General features: G+C 41.3%; 1 protein-coding gene across 1 annotated transcript in view; it reads left to right on the top strand.

Moving 5' to 3' along the window:
• The window catches only part of LOC124593732 (lysosomal acid glucosylceramidase-like), a 172,485-nt gene that overhangs the window by 144,620 nt on the left and 7,517 nt on the right, over positions 1 to 20,348 (top strand). The window contains exon 9 of the mRNA XM_047132062.1: positions 10,617 to 10,906. Coding sequence (XP_046988018.1) covers positions 10,617 to 10,906 — 290 coding nt within the window. The remainder of the gene's footprint in view (positions 1 to 10,616; positions 10,907 to 20,348) is intronic.

Raw genomic sequence — 20,348 nt, 5'->3', positions numbered from 1 at the left:
ATCATGTAGATGCAGATGTAGATGTAGATGAGCCGCAGAGAAATACTGATTAGGTGAACATTGCAAAACATTCCCCTGTGGCTCACTCATAAAGCAAGCATCATAGATCTCATGTGAAATGATTTTGGATAAAACAGTGGTAATTTATTGTGGTTTGGTAGTGAGAAAGTTGTTACCGTGTTACAGTCTTATTCAACACTCTTTGAAAATATTCCGTGTTTTGCATTGTAGCGCTACACATAATTGGTTCAAATGGCTCTGAGCACTATGGGACTTAATATCTGAGGTCATCAGTCCCCTAGAACTTAGAACTAATTAAACCAAAGTAACCTAAGGACATCACACACATCCATGCCCGAGGCAGGATTCGAACCTGCGACCGTATCAGTCGCGCGGTTCCGGACTGAAGCGCCTAGAACCGCTTGACCACAACGGCCGGCACTACACAAAATTGACCTCATAGGTATGAGAAGTAGTCACTAGGCTGTGATGGAATTCCTGTACTTTGACGGTGAAGCCAAGATTAGTATTAGTGAAACGACGAACAACGGATTCCTGGAGATGCTACAGTGGGCAACATTGTAGTTATCCTCTAACATCGTTTTACGGATGCTGCCGGAGGAAAGGCGCTGGCTCACCTAAAACGGAGCGGCGCAACAAGGAGCGATGTCATCCGCGCCTACCACTGAGTATCAGCGGATCAGGGCTGTCGGATGCGTTCCACCTCTCAATCAGGTGCAGTTAGTGAGGAAATGGATTAACTTAACTATATGTTAGTCCACTCTCGGTAACGTGAATGTTGACCAACAAGAATAAACAGGCAAGGGAAACAAAAATCATCATCTTGTTACACCACTTCATACTAGAAGCAGAGCAGCAGTTAAGTGCCATCGTGACAGAAGATAGCACGTGAGTTCATTTATTTGAACCTGAATCAAAAATCAATGTCAAAAAGGCTTCACAGAATCTCAACAAAAAAAAAAAAAAATTATGCCATCTGCAGCAATAGTAAAGAAGAAGAGTTATTCTTGGGTCAGTACGAGAATCTTTTCGAAAATGGACAAAAGATCATTATCACCCTACACGAAAACATGTTCTACATCTATCCATATCTACAAGTATGTACTCTGCAAACGACTGTGAAGTGTATGGTAGAAGGTATGTCCCATTATACCAGTTAGTAGCGTTTCTTCCCGTTCATTCACATGTGGAACGCGGGAAGAAAGATCATTTATATGCCTCCATCCGTGCTGTAATAAATAAAAACTTGTCCTCACAATCGCTATGCGAGCGATACGTAGGTGGTTTTAGTTTATTAGTAGAGTCATAATTTACAGCCGGTTCTTGAAACTTTATAAGCAGGCTTCCTTGGGAGAGTTTATGTCTATCTTCAAGAGTCTGTCAGTTCAATTGCTTCAGTATCTCTGTGACACTCTCCCACGTATCAAAACAAACATATGGCCATTCATGCTGCCCCTCTCCGTAGAAGGCAACGACCTTGCCGCAGTGGATACACCAAGTCCCGTCAGATCATCGAAGTTAAGTGCTGTCGGGCGTGCCCGGCACTTGGATGGGTGACCGTCCGGGCCGCCATGCGCTGATGCCATTTTACGGGGTTCACTCAGCCTCATGATGCCAATTGAGGAGCTACTTGACCGAATAGTAGCGGCTCCAGTCAAATAAAACCATCATAATGACCGGGAGAGTGGTGTGCTGACCACACACCCCTCCTATCTGCATCCTCTACTGAGGATGACACGGCGGTCGGTTGGTCCAGATGGGTCACTTGTGGCCTGAAGACGGAGAGCTTCTCCGTATACGTTCAGTATCCCCTGTTAGTGCTCTCTGGTACGGGTCCCACATGCATGAGCAATATTCTAGGATGGGTCATGTGAGTGATTTGTAAGTAATCTCCTTTGTGGGTGATTGCATTTCCCCAATATTCTACCAATAAACGAAGCTACCGCCTGCTTTTCCTATGATTGAAACTAAGTGATCATGCCATTTCAAATCGTTACAAAGTGCTACACCCAGGTATCTTTATGGGTTAACCGACCCCAAAAATGGTTCAAATGGTTCTAAGCACTATGGGACTTAACATATGAGGTCGTCAATCCCCTAGACTTAGAACTACTTAAACCTAACTAACCTTATGACATCACACACATCCATGCCTGAGGCAGGATTCGAACCTGCGACTGCAGCAGCAGCACAGTTCCGGACTGAAGTGCTAGAACCGTTCGTCCACAGCGGCCGGCGACCGATTCCAATAGTGACTCATTGATATTACTGTCAGAGAAAACTACGTGTTTTTCGTTTTGTGAAGTAGACAATTTTACATTTCTGAACATTTAAGGCAAGTTGCCAATCTTTGCATCACTTTGAAATCTTATCAATATCAGACTGAATATTTATGGGGCTTCTTTCTGGCAGTGCTTCATTGCAGATGACTGCATTCTATGCTTACTATTAATATTGTTCACAAGCTCTTTAATATGCAACATGACTAGCAAAAGGACCAACACACTACCCTGGTGCACATCTGAAGTTACTTGTACATCTATCGATGGCTCTCCGACCAAGATAACTTGCTATGTTGTCCTACCAAAAAATAATCTACTCACAAATTTCGCCTGATACTTTATACAATCGTACTTTTGATAATAAGCGTAGATGTGGTACTCAGTCAACGGCTTTTCGGAAATCAGGAAGCACTGCATCTACCCGACGACCTTAATCCAAAGCTTTCAGTGTGTCATGCGAGAAAAGTGCGAGTTGAATTTCACGTGATCGTTGTTTACGGAACCCGTGCTGACTGACATGGAGGAGGTCGTTCTGTTTGAAATGTCTAGTTACGTTTGCTCTCAGAATATGTTATACAACAATTATATCTCAAGGATAATCGACGGTAGCAGTATGGATCACTTCCACTACCTTTCTTGTAAAGAGTTGTGAGCTGTGCTTTCTTTTAAATACTGGACATGGTTTCCTTTTCAGGGGATAAGAGAGAGTAACTCAGCCGCAAATTCAATATAGAACCACAGGGATTCATCAGGCCCTGGAGCTTTGTTCAATTTTAACGATTTCAGATGTTTCTCAACACCACTGACACTAATACTTATGTCATTAATCTTTCCAGTGTTACGAGGATTAAATTTGGGCAATTCTCTTGAGTTTTCACTTCTAAAGGAACACTTGAAAACGGAGTTAAGCATTTCAGCATTTGCTTTGATACTCTTAATTTAAGTTCCGGTCTCATCCGCAAGGAATAGAGCACTAACTTTGGTGCCATTAACAGCCTTTACACACGATCAGAATTTCCTTGGGTTTTCTGAAAGATCACCTGACAATATCCTCCAACGTTAGTCACTGAAGGCTTTACGCATTGCTCTCTTGGTAGCCAAAAGGGTTTCATTTAGCATCTCTCTGTCTACAGCCCTATGCTTTGTTTTACACCTATGATGCAGGTCTCTCTTTCTTTAGAAGTTTCTTTACAATGACTGTATACCATTGAGGGTCCCTCCAATTGTGAGCAGTTCAGCTATGTACATAACTACCAAGTGCAGTGTCAACTTGAACAATTGTTCATCTGCATGGTCTTGTCGTGTGCTAGAAGCTTCAGGTTCCTCATTGAGATACAACACTGCTGCTTTTTATCTAATTTACTGTACATAGACAGGGTGATTTAGCTGCCCCTGGTGATGTTTTATGCAATCCAAATTACGCTTTTATCAGGTAGATTATCCAGATGGGCAACAGCAACGTAACCGAAATAACTTGCCTCTCATGGCTTTGGACAACTTTTAACAAACGGAATCATATTGTAAAAAATACAACTGAAGATTGACCATGAGCTACAGGGTATTTTGGGTCCAAGTTATACCTTATTTCTACCATACTTATCAAAGTGTGTAATTATGTGCTCATACTGATTTTGCCTGTCTCTTAGTTTATTCCTTTTACAGCACCTAATCTTTCGCAAACCGTTCAGAAATTTTGCCTTATAGAGTGGGTTTTACAACAGCATTGACAGGAGTTATATAAATGAGAAGTGTTGAATTAACAAAATTCGAGTATATAGTGAAATGAAAAAAATTAATGTATTTCTCGTCACGTTAATATGCTAAGCAGTCTCATAAACAAAATTTGCACAATAGGTCTAAGATGTCTTCGTATAGTTTATGAATTATTCTGCGATATTTTGACAATTTGCAGAGCGAACTAACCAACACCAATGTTCTGTCACGTAGGGATACATAAAACGACATCGGTAAGGGCAGCCGAATCACCCTATGTACCTTTATGCTTGGTTGAGTTGCTGTTTGTTGTTCTGTAACTAACGTTGTTACAACCGCATCATTGTGTGTCTTACTATGGACAAACAATTTTCCGTTTTGCATAACACTGCAATATGTCCAATTGTGGCCAACCTGCAAATCTGGACATCTCGTTTTGCTTCATTCACTGCTACAGAGCTCCAATCTAGCACAATCGAATAGCTAAAGAAAAGACATTGTCGTCGTCGCTACACGCCAATTATAGGAACAGTGGTTATGTAAGCGAGAAGTACATTAGAAGCCATTATTTTCTGACCGATCCTTCTATGTGCAGAAAGATTCGCGTCTCAGAAATGCGCTATGAGGTTCACGTCATGTGGATACTCAGGATCGCATCATGTGAATACTCCACCATATCAGCGACTGACGTTTTCTGCTATCACCATTACGTAAATTTCCGTCGTTTCTTGCTCTATGAGCTAGCGAAATATCTTTTTGCAATGTCCCACCATTTCATATTAAGACTAAGTGCACATATACGTGAGAATTGAGTTAAAACAGTATTTTCGTAGAGGCCATCATCAAGAATACTTCACAAACATATCTACAGACATAAAGACGATCATACAACGAAAAAAGAAAAAGAACTAGCTGATACACAGTCACGTGTTGTTTCTACCACAATGGTTCCCACAATACGTGATATATAAAGTTGCTTAGTGAGACCTGGATTTAAATGATATGTTGTGGCCAAAGTGAAGAAACATTGAAAGAATCTCTTTAACTATCTGTCCTCAGAGTCCTGCCTCATACCAGTTTATAATTAGAAGGGCATGTCTTACAAGTTTATACGTCCACATGTCTTGTTATCCAGTGTTGGTATTATTCTTCGAGCGCTTGTTAGCGGTCCACACTGCGAACCGAGCTAGCTGCAGACGAGGGTGAGGTACAGAGTTCACATCCAAGTCGAGCGTAGTTCGAATCCAAATCCACCCGTACAGATTTAGAGGGAAGGAGGGAAGAAATATTAATGTATTACAGGTGGTTCTGGTGCGCCATATTAGGCGATTACAGACATGATTTCCCTGAGGGATGCTGCCTTGTGTATCTATACTACTGGATGTGGGGATTTGAACGTTCCTGGTGAGCTTGCTGTCCAAGTGATCCTAAACTATATTCATCACAGTTGCAAGGAAAATCATTGCCGTCGTAAATTTCTGTATAATGTTATTTTCTTCTCTTCTTCATCCATGAACACATCTGTCTTTTTTGTTAATTACGTTGACATATCAGGTGTGGCAGCCAGCACTACCTCTCAGCGATGATGTTTTTAATTTCTATCCCTTTTCCAACAGGTGCCTGCATGTCCTACTTTGGAAAATGGTTTGTGCAGGAGATTCTGAATGTCTACCCTAAGGCTCCAAGAGTAGCCCTACTTTTTTCCTTATGATTGTGGTCTCGTTTAGTATGCATTTACTACTGTGAATAGAATAACTGCAACGAGCAATACTTGAGCACTGCCTGGCTCTCCAAAATAATGATAAAGAAATTCTTTATTTGTAAAATTAAGCAAGAATCACGATTAAAAACTGATTACATTAAAATACTTGATAAATGGTTCGACAAACGTTGACAATATACGCAAATACCTTGGCAAGTCTGGAGAAGGGATCAGGAAGTTGATTCAATTGAAGTTATATAGGGCAAAAGCAGCTATACTCGTGGAAGTTGTACCGTGATTGCTGAAGAGCAGATGGACAAAGCATAACAGAAGGATCTGCGTTTGTATCTATGGGCTAAGTCTAAAGCATTTTGAACGGAGAGCAACAGGCAATTCTTCAGAATGAAGCTTTAAAATAACAGAACATCAATTAAAATAATGACCTGATTTTACCTACAGTCCGTCTCGCAGTTGCTGTTGGATCTCTACAATATTAACCTGAAGGTGGAGGCAGAAGTGGCTGCAAAATCAGTCATTGGTTCCGTACAAACAGCTTGCACCTGCGGCTAATATCAGCTCAGCTGTAAAAATGCCTGAGTCGCCTACTCAGCGACTCTGCTGAAAGAGGCGGCTGCTCGGGAGACGCTCGTCCCGCGACGGCTCCTGGCTGTGGAGACACTCGGCTGTAGAGTAATTTTTGCCATCTGCTTCCTACCATGAAGACTCGAGTCTCCGGATTTTCCTTTCGCCAGTATGTAGCTTTGATTAGCTGAATGATCAATATTCTGAGCGTCGACGTGTGAAAAGTTGTCTTAAAAGATGCAGTTTGCAAACACATTTCATAAACTGAATTTTGGTGACACCGTGCTTGTCAGTTTAATATGACGTTTAGTTACAATTCAGTACTGTCATGGAGACTCTCAGGTATGTTCTTTTGTGAATTATCTGGGTTCTAGCACTGTAAAATGCAGAATGAACTATGAGCAAGAAAAAACTCAACTACACCGAAATAGCTAAAGCTGAACTGTTGTAAATACTACACAAATTGAAGGCAATGTAATACAAGCTGCAACTATGTATCAAGAATTGCATTCGTTTCTAGTGAAGCAGGGGCGAAGTACGTATAAACAACAGAATATGGAGCAATCTGAAATAAACTGAACTCAACAACATATATCCCTCTCCCCTCCCTCCACTATCACCGCATACACATAATTTTTTCAGTATTTAAAGTTTTCAGGTTATGTCACCTTCTTTACTTCATTTTCTATTTAGTTATATATTTTCAACTCTGTCACAATTGGACTGCCACAAATGACATTTACTCCAGCATCATACACTTCACGTATGGCATTTCTTTCAAGGTTGTTCATCACTACTTATCCTTCTTAAGGACGATAGTTATTGTGTGACTAGCTCCGAACCGTGGTGGTAAATCCTGCTAAGCAGTTATTTACAAAAGGAAATGCTCAGATACGTATTTATTCCAATGATCTATTACGCCATTTCCTCCTCCCCCTCTCTGACCACCTGCTCAAGCTCCCCTCGTGTTATCTCCTTCTCCCCCCCTCCTTGCTCATCTCCTCCTACCCTCTCTATGCCCAACCGAGCGAGGTGGCGCAGTGGTTAGACACTGGACTTGCATTCGGGAGGACGACGGTTCAATCCCGCGTCTGGCCATCCTGATTTAGGTTTTCCGTGATTTCCCTAAATCGCTCCCGGCAAATGCTGGGATGGTTCCTTTGAAAGGGCACGGACGACTTCCTTCCCCGTCCTTCCCAAATCTTATGAGACCGGTGACCTCGCTGTTTGGTCTCTTCCCCCAGACAACCCAACCCAACCTCTCTATGCCCAGCTCCTCTACCTCCTCTCGCGTTGATCCCCCCTCCCCACTGTCCGTCTCCTCCTTCCCCACTCTCTGTGCATCTCCTCCTCCCTTCCCTCTCTCTTTCTCTCTCTCTCTCCATCTCCTACTCTTTCCTTTCTCTGTCCACTTCCTCCTCTTATCTTCTCTCTCCATGTTATCACGCCTAAGCCAATACGAGGTTGGTTGTTCTTACCATCAAAATCTTCCCCTCCAGAGCGTAACAAATATGTGTACCAAATTAGGTAGAAATCGTTCCAAGATTACCTTTTTAACAGCGGATTAGCCCACATACTCAATCGTCAAATATATTACGCATTTATTTAAGAGATTTCACACGTACTTGTACAGATATCTGCATCTTTAGTCCACTCCACAGGGTAGGTACGTTTTCACTCAGCTGAATGTTTATGACTTCGTCCGTATTGAACTATGTGTCGTACAATGATTAATTTTGCTGCTACATTCAGTGGTATACGATTAAACTGCCTGTAAAACGTTTCACGAATACTGTTAGTAGTAAAGAAGTAATAAACTATAACGTCATGATTCATGCGGCAGTTTTACTGCATGAGCAGCTAAAATCTACTATGCTATAGAATTTTTTCGTTTCATCATTTTGTGGGGGTTGTCAGTTCGAAAAAGTTCCATGAAGGTTTAATATTAGATGTAAAGATTGTTGCGATACACTAAATGCTCTCATTCTCAAATACTATACAAATAATGTATGGGTATTAGCGCGTCGTGAACTACACTTATTTTCCACCACTTCCTCTCACTCCCCACAATCTCTTTGATAAGTACGGTTCTAGGCGCTCAGTCCGGAACCGCGCGACTGCTACGGTCGCAGGTTCGAATCCTGCCTCGGGCATGGATGTGTGTGATGTCCTTAGGTTAGTTAGGTTTAAGTAGTTCTAAGTTCTAGGGGACTGATGACCACAGATGTTAAGTCCCATAGTGCTCAGAGCCATTTGAACCATTTTTTTCTTTGATAAGTAGGTAGACGCAGGCTAGCCTGCATGTTAATTCAGCGTTCCATATTTCATCCAAAAAAGTCCAATAGTTTCAGCATGAAGGAGCAAAAATCATACTAGCTCATATACATGCACACACACACACACACACACACACACACATACGTACACTCACTCACCCACTCTCTCTCTCTCTCTCTCTTTTTCTTCCATGTATAATACATTGCTCAACAGAATTAATGGATCACTTTTCCAAAACCACGTATTTCCGAACCGTTGCGACGCATAAGTTTGAAATTCGGATCAAAATTGCGTACAATCTTTCTGCATAACGGTGCAAAAGCGCTGCGTTCTATGATACTTCAAACGTCAAGTTTGTTTTGACACATGCGAAAAAAAGGCCACAGCTGAGTAGTTTACTTAACTTGTGAAGTGGGTTAATGACGTGACAGTGGCACCGAATTTCACAAAAATTCTTCCCAGTGCCACCGCGGACGCGTCAGATGATCGAAAGGTCATTTCACCACCTGTTGCCCACATTTAGCCCTCCTCTTAACGCCTCTGTGATTCAGCCAGCGTTGAAATCACGAGGTTTTTTTATGAGTGGCCGAGGAAAACATTCCAGACACACCGCCGCTCAGCGTCTAAGCGAAAAGGTTCAAATGGCTCTGAGCACTATGAGACTTAACATCTGAGGTCATCAGTCCCCTAGAACTTAGAACTACTTAAACGTAACTAACCTAAGGACATCACACACATTCATGCCCGAGGCAGGATTCGGACCTGCGACCGTAGTTGTCGCGCGGTTCCAGACTGAAGCGCCTAGAACCGCTCGGCCACACAGGCCGGCCTAAGCGAAAAGGTCTCGAGGGGTGGTATAAAGGACCTCAACGAAACAACCCCTTTCCCTGGGGTGTAGATTCCCTCACATTTCGCCGTCGAAAACGGTGGTTGGGAGTGCGATCAGCAACCAGAAGACTTTCCTGACAACCTTTGACTCTGCTGACGCCCTCGGGCATTTCAACCCTTCTGTAAGGGTTTAGATTCTGAGCGGCGGTGTTTCTAAAATATTTTCCTCGGCCTCTCGTAAGAAAACTGCGTGATTTCAACTCTGGACTTTGTGGATCTCACCTCCATCACAGAGCCGTCAAAACAAAGGGTGAAATGTGGATAAATGGGGTGTGAAAACCTTCTCATCCTGTGATCCGTCCACCGTGGCGTTGGGCAGACTTTGGCAACGTTTGGTGCCAATGTGACGTAATTAAACCACCTTACACGTCATCTGAACTTGTGTCATATTTTCACGTGTTGCGACATCTTGCTGCTTCAGGCGTTGTCGAGGCAGAGGGTGACGTCGCAGGGCGCCACGCTTTTGCACCATTACGCAGGAAGATTGTACGCACTTGTGAGATAAATTTCAAACTTAAGGGTCGCAATGGGTGGGAATTACGGGGTTTCCAAAACGTGATCCTTTAATTCTGTTGTGCATTTACATACAAGGTGATGGCCGTGTAAGCCTAAAACCGACTCACGAAATGAACTGAAACTGTAAAACATCGACAGTTTCTGTTTTTTGTCCACACATTATTTTATGTAAGAGACAATATTCCTTTTAACATTTGTTATTACGGTTTTATCAACTGTGCGTTTACTGAACGGACTGTCTCTCTCATTAAACGAAACACTTAAGGTTCTCTTTGTTTATAAATATTTTTTTGTGACTGAATGTATCAATGTTAGGTTGGATCCCTCTGAAAACCGACGGCAGCTGTAGTTTTACCTGTGCTGGCGTCTCTTCGCCTAGGACTAACTATTTTAGTTCGTGTTCGATGTGTTACGATGTGCGCAACTCAGGTTGATTTTCAAGACGAACCCAACCAATTCCGATAAAACTGCAGGCGTGATACAAATACAAGTGTTGTTGCTTGACAATGATCAGCAGGGCACCTCTTCACCCAGTTGTGCCCTCATCCGGCTGGGAGCCCCTATTGCCGTAATGCGGGTACGGGCTGCAGCCAGTCACGGTCTCCGTTGCGAGGTGCGTTCTGTGTGTTGCGCAGGTGACGAACCACTGGACATCAGGCTGGGAGGACTGGAACATGGTGGTGAACACTGAGGGCGGCCCCAACTGGAGCAGCAACCCCGCGGACGCGTCCATCGTGGCTAACGCGACGGCGGACGAGTTCTACAAGCAGCCCATGTACTACGCCGTCGCGCACTTCTCGCGCTTCGTGCCGCGCGGATCCCGGCGCGTCAGCCTCCAGATGGACTCAGACGCCAACTCCACCGACGTCGAGGGCGTCGCCTTCCTCACGCCTCAGGATGACGTCGTCATAGTCCTGCAGAACAAGTACGTTGCAACTCTCTCTCTGTAGCCTGGGGCCCAGTCCGCAAATCCGTATGGTTTCACAATGTGCTGGCTGTGGTCCTTTACTTTCCCACACTTATTGACGCCGGACAGATGGAAGGAACTGGCTGTCATTCTAACTGTTTCGAAACTTTCTGAAATAATTCAACAGTCTAGATCACTTACACTGATGAGCCAAAACGTTATGACCACATGCTTAATAGCTTGTTTGCCCGTCTTTGGAACGAAATACTTCACTGACTGTGTGCATCAGGGATCCGACAGTTTGTTGGTAGGTTTGTGAACGTAGGCCTATATAGCATTAGATGTCTATGCACAGGTCATGTAATTTGCGTAAATAAAGACTAGCTGATTTGCATACACTATGATCGCCTCCGATCTCGATCCAGCTGGGTTCCACACGATATACATCTGGAGAATTTGGTCACCGAAACATCAGTGTCATTTCGCTATAATGAGGCTCAAACCACTGTTGTACTGTTCTGGCTCCGAGACACGGAAAATTATACAGCTGAAAGATGACATCGCCTTTAGCGAAGACATCAAGCATGTTGGGATGCAGGTGGTTCGCAGCTGTCAGCGTTTCTTCGATTACCACCAGACGTCCCATGCAAGCGCAGGAAAAAGTGTCCTATAGCACAATACCGATACCACCAGCCTGCTTCCGTGGCTCGCTGCACGTTTCGAGCCGCCTCTCACCTCGATCACGGCGTTTGGGGATCGAGGGGATTGTAGCATAAATGTGATTTAACTAACGATCCGACACGTCTCCATTAATCAACGACCAAATCCCGATGGTCCTATGCCCGCTTCAATCGTAACTGACGATGTCGTAGGGCTGGTCTGCTGCGGAGTTCCATGTTCAACAGTGTACGATATACAGGGTGCCCCGAATCACTTGTGCGTGCACCAGCATAGTGCTCTTTCAGCAGAGATGCCACAGATAACCATCTGCCCTACTTTACGGAGCAGACAAGCTTCCGAACCACACGTTCTGTGAAGAACTGTGGACGTCTAACTACTTAGTGCCTAGTGATAGTTTCACTGTCCTACCTCTTTCCGTATATGCTCAGGACAGCAGCAAGTGACTATTCGACCAGCTTCACCGTTTTCGAGATACTATTTCATAGGTTCTGCGTAACAATAATCTGCCCATTGTCAAAGTCGTTTATTTCAGCGGATTTCTCCAGTTGCAGTCCATATCTCCCCCACGGTGATCCCCCGTCCCCGTCCATGTCTGCACCGGTAAACATACTTTTATTACCGCGTCACGTGCCCGCAGGCGTCATCCAACAACGCAGTGGGCACTGGTCATAACGTTTTGGCTTTTCACTGTAAATAATACTTTATTTAAGACAAAGAATTTCGCCAGGCTTTGCTGACATCTTCAGGTCTTAAAAAATATTTTTCTTATGAAATGTGTTCAGTTTACGTTGGACCTCAAGCCAATTTGTCATGTGGACAAAAATCAGCATATTACAAAAGGGTTTTCTTTATGATAAGCCATTTGTAATGTGCTGATTTTAATCCACATGACAACTTGGCGTGGGGTCCAACGTAAAATGGGCACGTTTCATAACAAAAAGGTTTTTTTAAGACCTAAAGATGAGAGCAAAGTCTGTCGAAGCCGGCTATCTTAGACAACGAAATATTTATGCGGTTTAGGTTGTTGAACTCTTTTAGCAACTAAAACAGGTAGGTACTTCGGTCTTCTCAAAGTGAGGAAATTCAATACTTTGAATCCTTATTTACGTGAGCATGTGGAGTGAGTGTTGCTGGATTTTTGAGGAAATTAAAGTAGCACATTCTAGTTGTTAGGTTCAATAATTGACTGGATCTTAGGAAAGCTGAGTAGTCGCAAACAGGTACTAGTTGTTTTTCGGTGCTCTTATTCCAAATGAGATTTTTCGAGCTCTGCCCATCATCAGATTTCCTGGTGTAATTAATATAACAGATAAATAGTTATACATTTTCTTAAAACACCAGATGTTAACAAGAAAGCGCAAAATCGAACTAAATGCCAGAACCAATACATACCATTTCATAGCAAAAATAACTTTGACAGTTTTTTACTGACTCATACCTTCACGCATCAAAAGGTCTGACATATAATTTAAATTTGGAAAGTGGAATGTTGGTCGTGAGAAGGACTACGAAAAACTGCTACTTCAGTGCGCTCACACCTGCTAGGTAAATCAAGCAGTGCAAAAGGCGCCATCTTACGGCATAGCGGCTGTGCAAATGCCGATATGTTTACCAAAAAATTAAAACAATAACCAATAATAACGAAAAGTACATGTAAGCCTGCACAAAGGCATATTAAAATACACATCGCAGTAGCAAAAAGCACAAAAAAGTATCTTAGAAAATTGTTGAAAAAGTATTTTGTCTTGGAAAGAGATGACTCGTCGAAGATTACAAACGGATATGCTCAGATTTGCAATTACACTTGTGGACTGTTTGTCAACTATAAAATATTAAGACATTTGCCCCATCCTGTGGTTTATTATTGCGGCTATCCACAAGTCAAAATGTTTACTGCCCATTAGAACAGTTAAAAATGACAACAAAAATACTACTATTGTGGCTGCACGTAAAAAATAAAAAAAGTAAAGGTTATTGTCTGCCTGCACTTAAGCACAATCAAAGAAGCATCACTGTAATATATGTGCACGAGATTGTGCCTTTCAACATATTAAAATATTTATTTATCTTAAAAGGATAAAGTATCAAAATTACAGAAAAATTTGTCTTGATTCACTGATCAGAGCAGTACAGAAGAGTCTATACATTTCAAAGTTCAAAATTCCTTTTGTATTAGAAAGAAAACAACGTATCATAATTCCAAAAGGACTTGTTCTAATACGCCGTTGCGCTTCCGGAGACGTTTTCCTCCTGAACCACTGATGAACCTAACAAACACTGTATTCACTAACCACGGTAGGGAACAAAAAAAAAATACTAAAGGGAGAAGTGCTTGTCTGTACACCCAATTTCAGAAATGTGGTTACCAATGTTATCAAAGTTTTTACGTGACTCTCACAACAAATCGTCAACAATACTAAAAAAAACAATTACCAATCACTAATGATGTATTCTCCAATTCCACCAAGATATCCAAATTGTGTCCCTTCCTGTCTCAGTGCAGAATTGTCATGCTACTTTTTAATTCTGCTGATGTATGGCTTTCATCTTTTAAATAGAATCCTAATGCGCTACTACTGTTTGTATACCCATGATCTTTAAGGGGACAGTGTATGTGAAGTTCGTTGAAATTTGACATTTTCTGTTTTCTACTCCATAATGTACTTTGGACTTTCCTGAACATTTTGGTGTATAATACATTAAAATAAGACAATTGTGAGACCTTAAAATAATATTTTGAATGTTGATGTGTGACTGTCAAATTTCGTTGCTACGCATATATTGCCACATTTGAGCAGTCATATCTTGGGAACTACACAGCCTAGAAGGCTGTGAATTGCTTTGTTTTGTGCTTACTGCTATGTCTCAGAAGTTGGCATCACGAATAAACAAATCAGTCCTTTGTTTCTGATAATAGTTTTCGTTGAAAGTAGTGTGATTATCTGCTATTTTTGTAGTAAGCTACCTTCTTTTGCTTTTTATACGTAAATAAAGTGACTAAGCGTAGGCTATTATTAGAAATAACTGTGACAATTTAGAGAAGATGAAAAGAACTGTGTGGAGCACTTTCTTTCATCGAATATGAACCGATGAAAAGCCATGTCATGCTTTGTGTCCACCTCCACAAAACACTTGGTGTAAATATAGGCAAGCTAAATTTTCTGGCACTCTGCGTGAGTTTACACTCACACATTCTCTTCCTTTGGCAGTAATGGAGGCAATCAAACCTATTTACAGAGATTTGGAAAATCCTGAGCTACTAAAGAAGTGTTTACACGGGAAGACCCAGAATTTAAATGAGCCTTCAATAATGTTGTGTGGTGCCGAGTGCCTAACAATGTATTTGTTGACCTTATGACTCTAAAGTTAGCAGTATCTAGGGCTGTAATTACTTTTAATGGTGGAAACTATGAAAGATTTAAGTCTCTGGAGAAGTTAGGAATAAGATTTGGACCGAACACACATAAAGGACTGCGGGAACTGGATGATCTTCGTGTACGTGAAGCAGAGTTAGCTGCTCAGCAAATAACAAAAGAAGCAAGAAAGATAAGGAGGACGGAAGCACTAGGCTGTTGTGACACTGAAGAAGACACAGACTATGGGCCAGAGCAATTATAGTGTATAAAGCACGCAGAAATGTAAGTCTTTATAAGTATTTGTAATAAAAAAAGTTTTAAACCTCAATATCTCTGAACTACATTTCTTGCAATAAATGAAAAAAGTAATGATGGTAGAGACATGAAATTTTCATACCATACCAAGAGAGAGATTCAACACATATGGAAGTAGAATAATTAAAATATTCTGAGTTGTTTTGTTTTTGTGTTCATTTATTTACAAAATTCTGTCAAAAATAGAGTATTGTGAAAAAAATAGATACAATTTTAGTAATAATTCTAGTTAAGTGTATCTAGAAAGGTGCATTCAATAGTCATGGAAAATTGTAATTTGGTGTCTTAAAAAGTTTCCAAGAGAATGGATCACAAAATTCGATAATTTAACATTGGTGACATAGGACATACAATGTCCCCTTAAACCTCGTTTTGAACTCTCACCCTGTTTGTCCCACGTAAAAACATTCACATGATCCGCGCTTCAGTTTACATACTCCTGTTTTACGAAATTTATTTTGCACGAGTTCTAGACTGTGCCTCAACAAGTTCCCCAAATTGTTAACTGTCTGGAATGCTAACTGAACGTTAAACATTTTTTTTACAAGTTTGCAGTCTTTTGTGACACCGGTCCAAAAAACCTTAAGGCGAAGTGCTTTTCATCTTCTTTACCTTCTATTTTGTCTGGGGAAACTTTAGGAAAAACTTTTTCAACTAGGCTCCTAATATTAGCTTCATCGTACCCATTTGAGAGACCGATCTGTACAACTTCCCGATTTCCTTATTTAACGAATCCTTGCCCAAATCACTCTTTGCTAAACTCTGGAACATATATACAAAAAAATCACATTGTTTGGTCTTCAGGGTGGCAAGGATCTATCAGGATGATAAAATCTGATAATGCTGGTTTCCGAAAAATACCTAGTTTGATCTGTGAATTTGCTCTGGTTATTTGTATATCTAAAAAACTAATGGCCCCTTTCTTTTCAGATTCAGTCGAAAACTTAATATTTTCTTGCATGAATTTTAATTTCTGGGGTGCATGTTCTGTTTCTTTATCATTATCGGCAACGATAATGACATCCACATATCTGTAATGCACAATGATTTTTTCTTGACACAATTCCCTATGGACATAAAAAAATATTTTCCAGATTATTAATAAATATTTCCAATAAAGTCCCTGACAGCATCGAACCCATAGGCAGACCATCTTCCTGAAAGAAAGTTTTTCCGTTGAACGCGAAAAATTAAAAGAAAGCGCAAGCCTTGTAGTTTTGATAAGCTGTGTTCTATATGCATAAACAATCGTGAGTGTTTCTTCTATTGGTATGCTTGTGTACAACTTTTTTTTATATGAAAAGACATAAGGATGGCATTTTTGGCAGAGTAATGTTGTTCAAATGCTGTACCATGTCATAACTATTCTTAAATGTATATTTCCTGTTAACAAAATAATAGGAACCTTGACAGGCAATCGCTACCGGGCGTATAGGCATCTGCAGTTCATGTAACTAAATTTGGGATTTCAGAATAGGTTTTTAGCATTCATCATTATAAGTCGTTTTTTCTTCCAACTTGTGTCAAGGAGGGCGTCGCTATTGGCAACCTTTGATCTAATTTCATTGGCATATTTAATAAGATACTTTTTAACTTCTACAATATTATTTTCATTAAAAAATCCACAGTTTTTCGTAGACCTCACGACCAACGTTCCCATTTTCCAAGTTTAAATTATGTCACATCTTTTGGTTCGTGAATGTATGAGTAAAGAACAAACTGTCAAAGTTATTTTTGTTATGAAATGGTGTGTATTGGTCCTGACACATAGTTCGATTTTGCACTTTCTTGTCAACATTTGGTGTTTTAAAAAAATCTATAACTAATTATTTTTTATATTGCTTACACCAGAAAATCTGATGATTGGCAGAGCCCGAAACATGTCATTTGAAAAAAATGCACCAAAAAACAACTAGTATGTGTGCGTTTGCGACGTCTTAACTATCCGATTATATTAATGATAATGGTAACATACCTCTACCGACAGTCAGGCCGACGTAGGTGTTTGGTTCATGTTCACTGCTCTGAACAGGACATTGCAGTAAATTCACTCGATAATCTGCGTCCCACGATATACAGTGATTCTTCCTGTTTCGTGGGCAGTGGCATTGTAGTATAGTTACCATTTCCGGACATTGTCGCATTGTGGGAAGGACACTATAACCTAAAAATGTATATAATAAACACGTTCGCTAATTTTTATCGGCTGAAATTAATAGTCTAAATCGTAACCAGAACGAATAGAGACATATCATCACACCACTCCCACCGAATTTAGCCTCAACGGAATCAGGTACATACTTTTTATAGGTGCTTCCGACAGATCCACGCAGCCACACCATCCAATAAAATCGACCCCTAATTCTCCATCGACCAATGACGGCGTTGGTTACACCACTCATAGCGATGTTCTGTGTTGATGATGTTTGGTTTGTGGGGAGCTCAACTGCTCGGTTGTCAGCGCCCATACGAAGTCCCAGTTTTTTTCACACTCCAGTTTTCTACGTAGTCCAGTCTACCACTGTCACGAATGAAGATGGCGATGATGTGGAGGAGGAAGACAACACAAAAACCCAGTCCCCTGGCAGAGAAAATCCCCAACACGTCCGGAAATCGAACCCGGGACCCCGTGATCCAGAGGCAGCAACGTTAGCCACTTGAGCACGAGCTGTGGACACGCGATGGTACTGTACCCGTGCTCGAGCTCTGCCCAGCAACTGGCCCATGAAAACCGAGTCTTGGTCCCTATTTCCCTATCGTGACCCGCTGAATTATAGCTGCACCAGAAGTTTTCTGCATTGCATGAATATGAGGTCCGACCAATGTTTTGTACACTAATTTGTATCCTTATCATTTACTTTCAAATGACTACAAGTAATTTCACTTACTGTTTTCCCGAGGCTCTACACCACAGTAACGTCGCTAACATTAGATCTGGGTACAAATTGGATGTTAGAGGTAAAATCGCAGATATTGTGATCACTGGAACCTTAATATGTACCCATTCCAATGTATTAGTTGTTTTCTCTGTGCGTCTAACGGTCTTCCCACAGGCACGTCACCTAATTAACTACTCTATATTTTCTGCACGGTCGTAGCTGCACCACTAAGTGAGCTATGTCTGTCAGTATAGACTAACCGATTAGCGTCCAGGCGTCCACGTTTCAACACCTGACCTGCTACACATGGGAAAATAAGCATTAATGGCTCCCGCTTGCCACATGTGCTTTGAGATACTAACCAACCTATAAAGATACTACTCGTAATAGCTATAGTTATTAGTCTACAAATGAAGCAAATACCGATGAAATTATATTCAGTACACTGACATCAGTATAAGTATTTGCACGTATAACGCTAACATCCTTTATAGCCGCTCTGTCTTGTACACTCAATTTCCGACAGAAGTCAGTTTACTCTCTCCCTTGTATCTATCTGACAAAACTAATAAGAAATGCAGTATATATTTAGCTTTTACATACACGTGGTTTACTTAGATGCTGACGCAAACCGGAGTTCCACAAAATGGTGGACATACATTTCCAGTCTGAAAGTCATATGCAGGACACCAACTGGGTTGTACGTTACTGTATTAATAAAGCTACATGATTTAGATTATATGGTACAAGATTTTGTGACTAGAGAATAGTTAAACCTATACTCTGCATTGACCATTATAATTGGCTTGTTGCTATCACTGTAACTAAACTGAGAAGTGTCAGAAGTTATGCCCCGTCCAGATTAGCTGGTACCGACAGATTGACCATTCTTACTACATATTGTCACATGGGCCCACAGTCCTTATGTGCGGTTCTGGGGGGTATTAATACGAAGAACTGTCTTTAGTAAGAGTTACAAGAACTATCATTGGCTTAGTAGACACCAGAAACATTTTATCGGTACGAAATTTAATGCAAACAGACAGTGGTGCAAATGGCTCTGAGCACTATGGGACTTAGACAGTGGTGCACCTGTAAATAATACTGTTTCGAAATGGGAAGGCACTTACGTAATTTTGTGGAAGACTGTTTGTGTGCTGTAGATATAATGTGTTGAGACTACCTACGTTTAACGTCCCAGTAAATGGAAAGACTTCATTATGGTATTGTGCAGCACGCGTAATCTCATTACTCTTGCTGTCTTCGACACTTTGGTTTCAGTTTCGTTGCATAATACACTGGAACAAAAGTTCAGAGACAAGACCATTAGGACAACGCCAATTTTTCACCTTTCTTTTTTGAGATAGCCGGCCGCTGTGCCCGAGTGGTTCTAGGCGCTTCAGCCAGGAACCACGCTGCTGCTACGGTCGCAGATTCAAATCCTGCCTCGGGCATGGATGTGTGTGATGTCCTTAGGTTAGTTAGGTTTAAGTGGTTCTAAGTCTAAGGTACTGATGATCTCAGATGTTAAGTCCCATAGTGATCAGAGCCATCTGAACATTTTTTTGAGATAGAAAAATAAACTGGAAGGAGAATAAGGAAAGGAAGAATCCTACTCAGCAGGAAAGGCCTAGAGTACACTAAATAACCAGGTGGCACACGAATAGTCCGAGTAGTCCATATGTAGCGTTGTGATAACCCGTTTACATACGAAGTACGTAGCTGCGTGGCGAATACCACTCGGCCTGTGCTGATGGCCTTTAGGAATATCAGAGTCGCGTGTGACTCTTATCGCCCGTGGTTGGCCTCTCTCATCGTTAGCTCCGTTGAGTCCTTCGCACGTAATGCCTAAGTAACTCTGCGCACAGCAAATATAAGATACTGAGCGTTGTCTCACACTGGGTTATCTTGTAAGTTACATAGTAATCGCTAATTGTGGAGACAGGATAGTGGGTTGGAACTTTACTTTTACTGTGTATGTATTACATAGTTTTCATTATTAATTACAAAATAGTTCTTGAAAGCCGCTGACTATAAAAGATCCTATCCAGTTCTCAATGACGTAACATTTAGAACTGACAGTCGGGACTTTTAATTTTTGAATTTATCTTGCTGACAACACATTGCTGTAAACAATTCTCATTTTGAAGTAGAGATTCCTTATTGCTTAATGACCTCTTAAATATGATTCCCACTGAAAATTTCTGGCGGATTAAAACCCTGTGACAG

This window comes from Schistocerca americana, chromosome 2, assembly GCF_021461395.2.
Source record: "Schistocerca americana isolate TAMUIC-IGC-003095 chromosome 2, iqSchAmer2.1, whole genome shotgun sequence".
NCBI classification, from domain to species: domain Eukaryota; kingdom Metazoa; phylum Arthropoda; class Insecta; order Orthoptera; family Acrididae; genus Schistocerca; species Schistocerca americana.
This window is presented reverse-complemented; position numbering and strand designations above follow the sequence as displayed.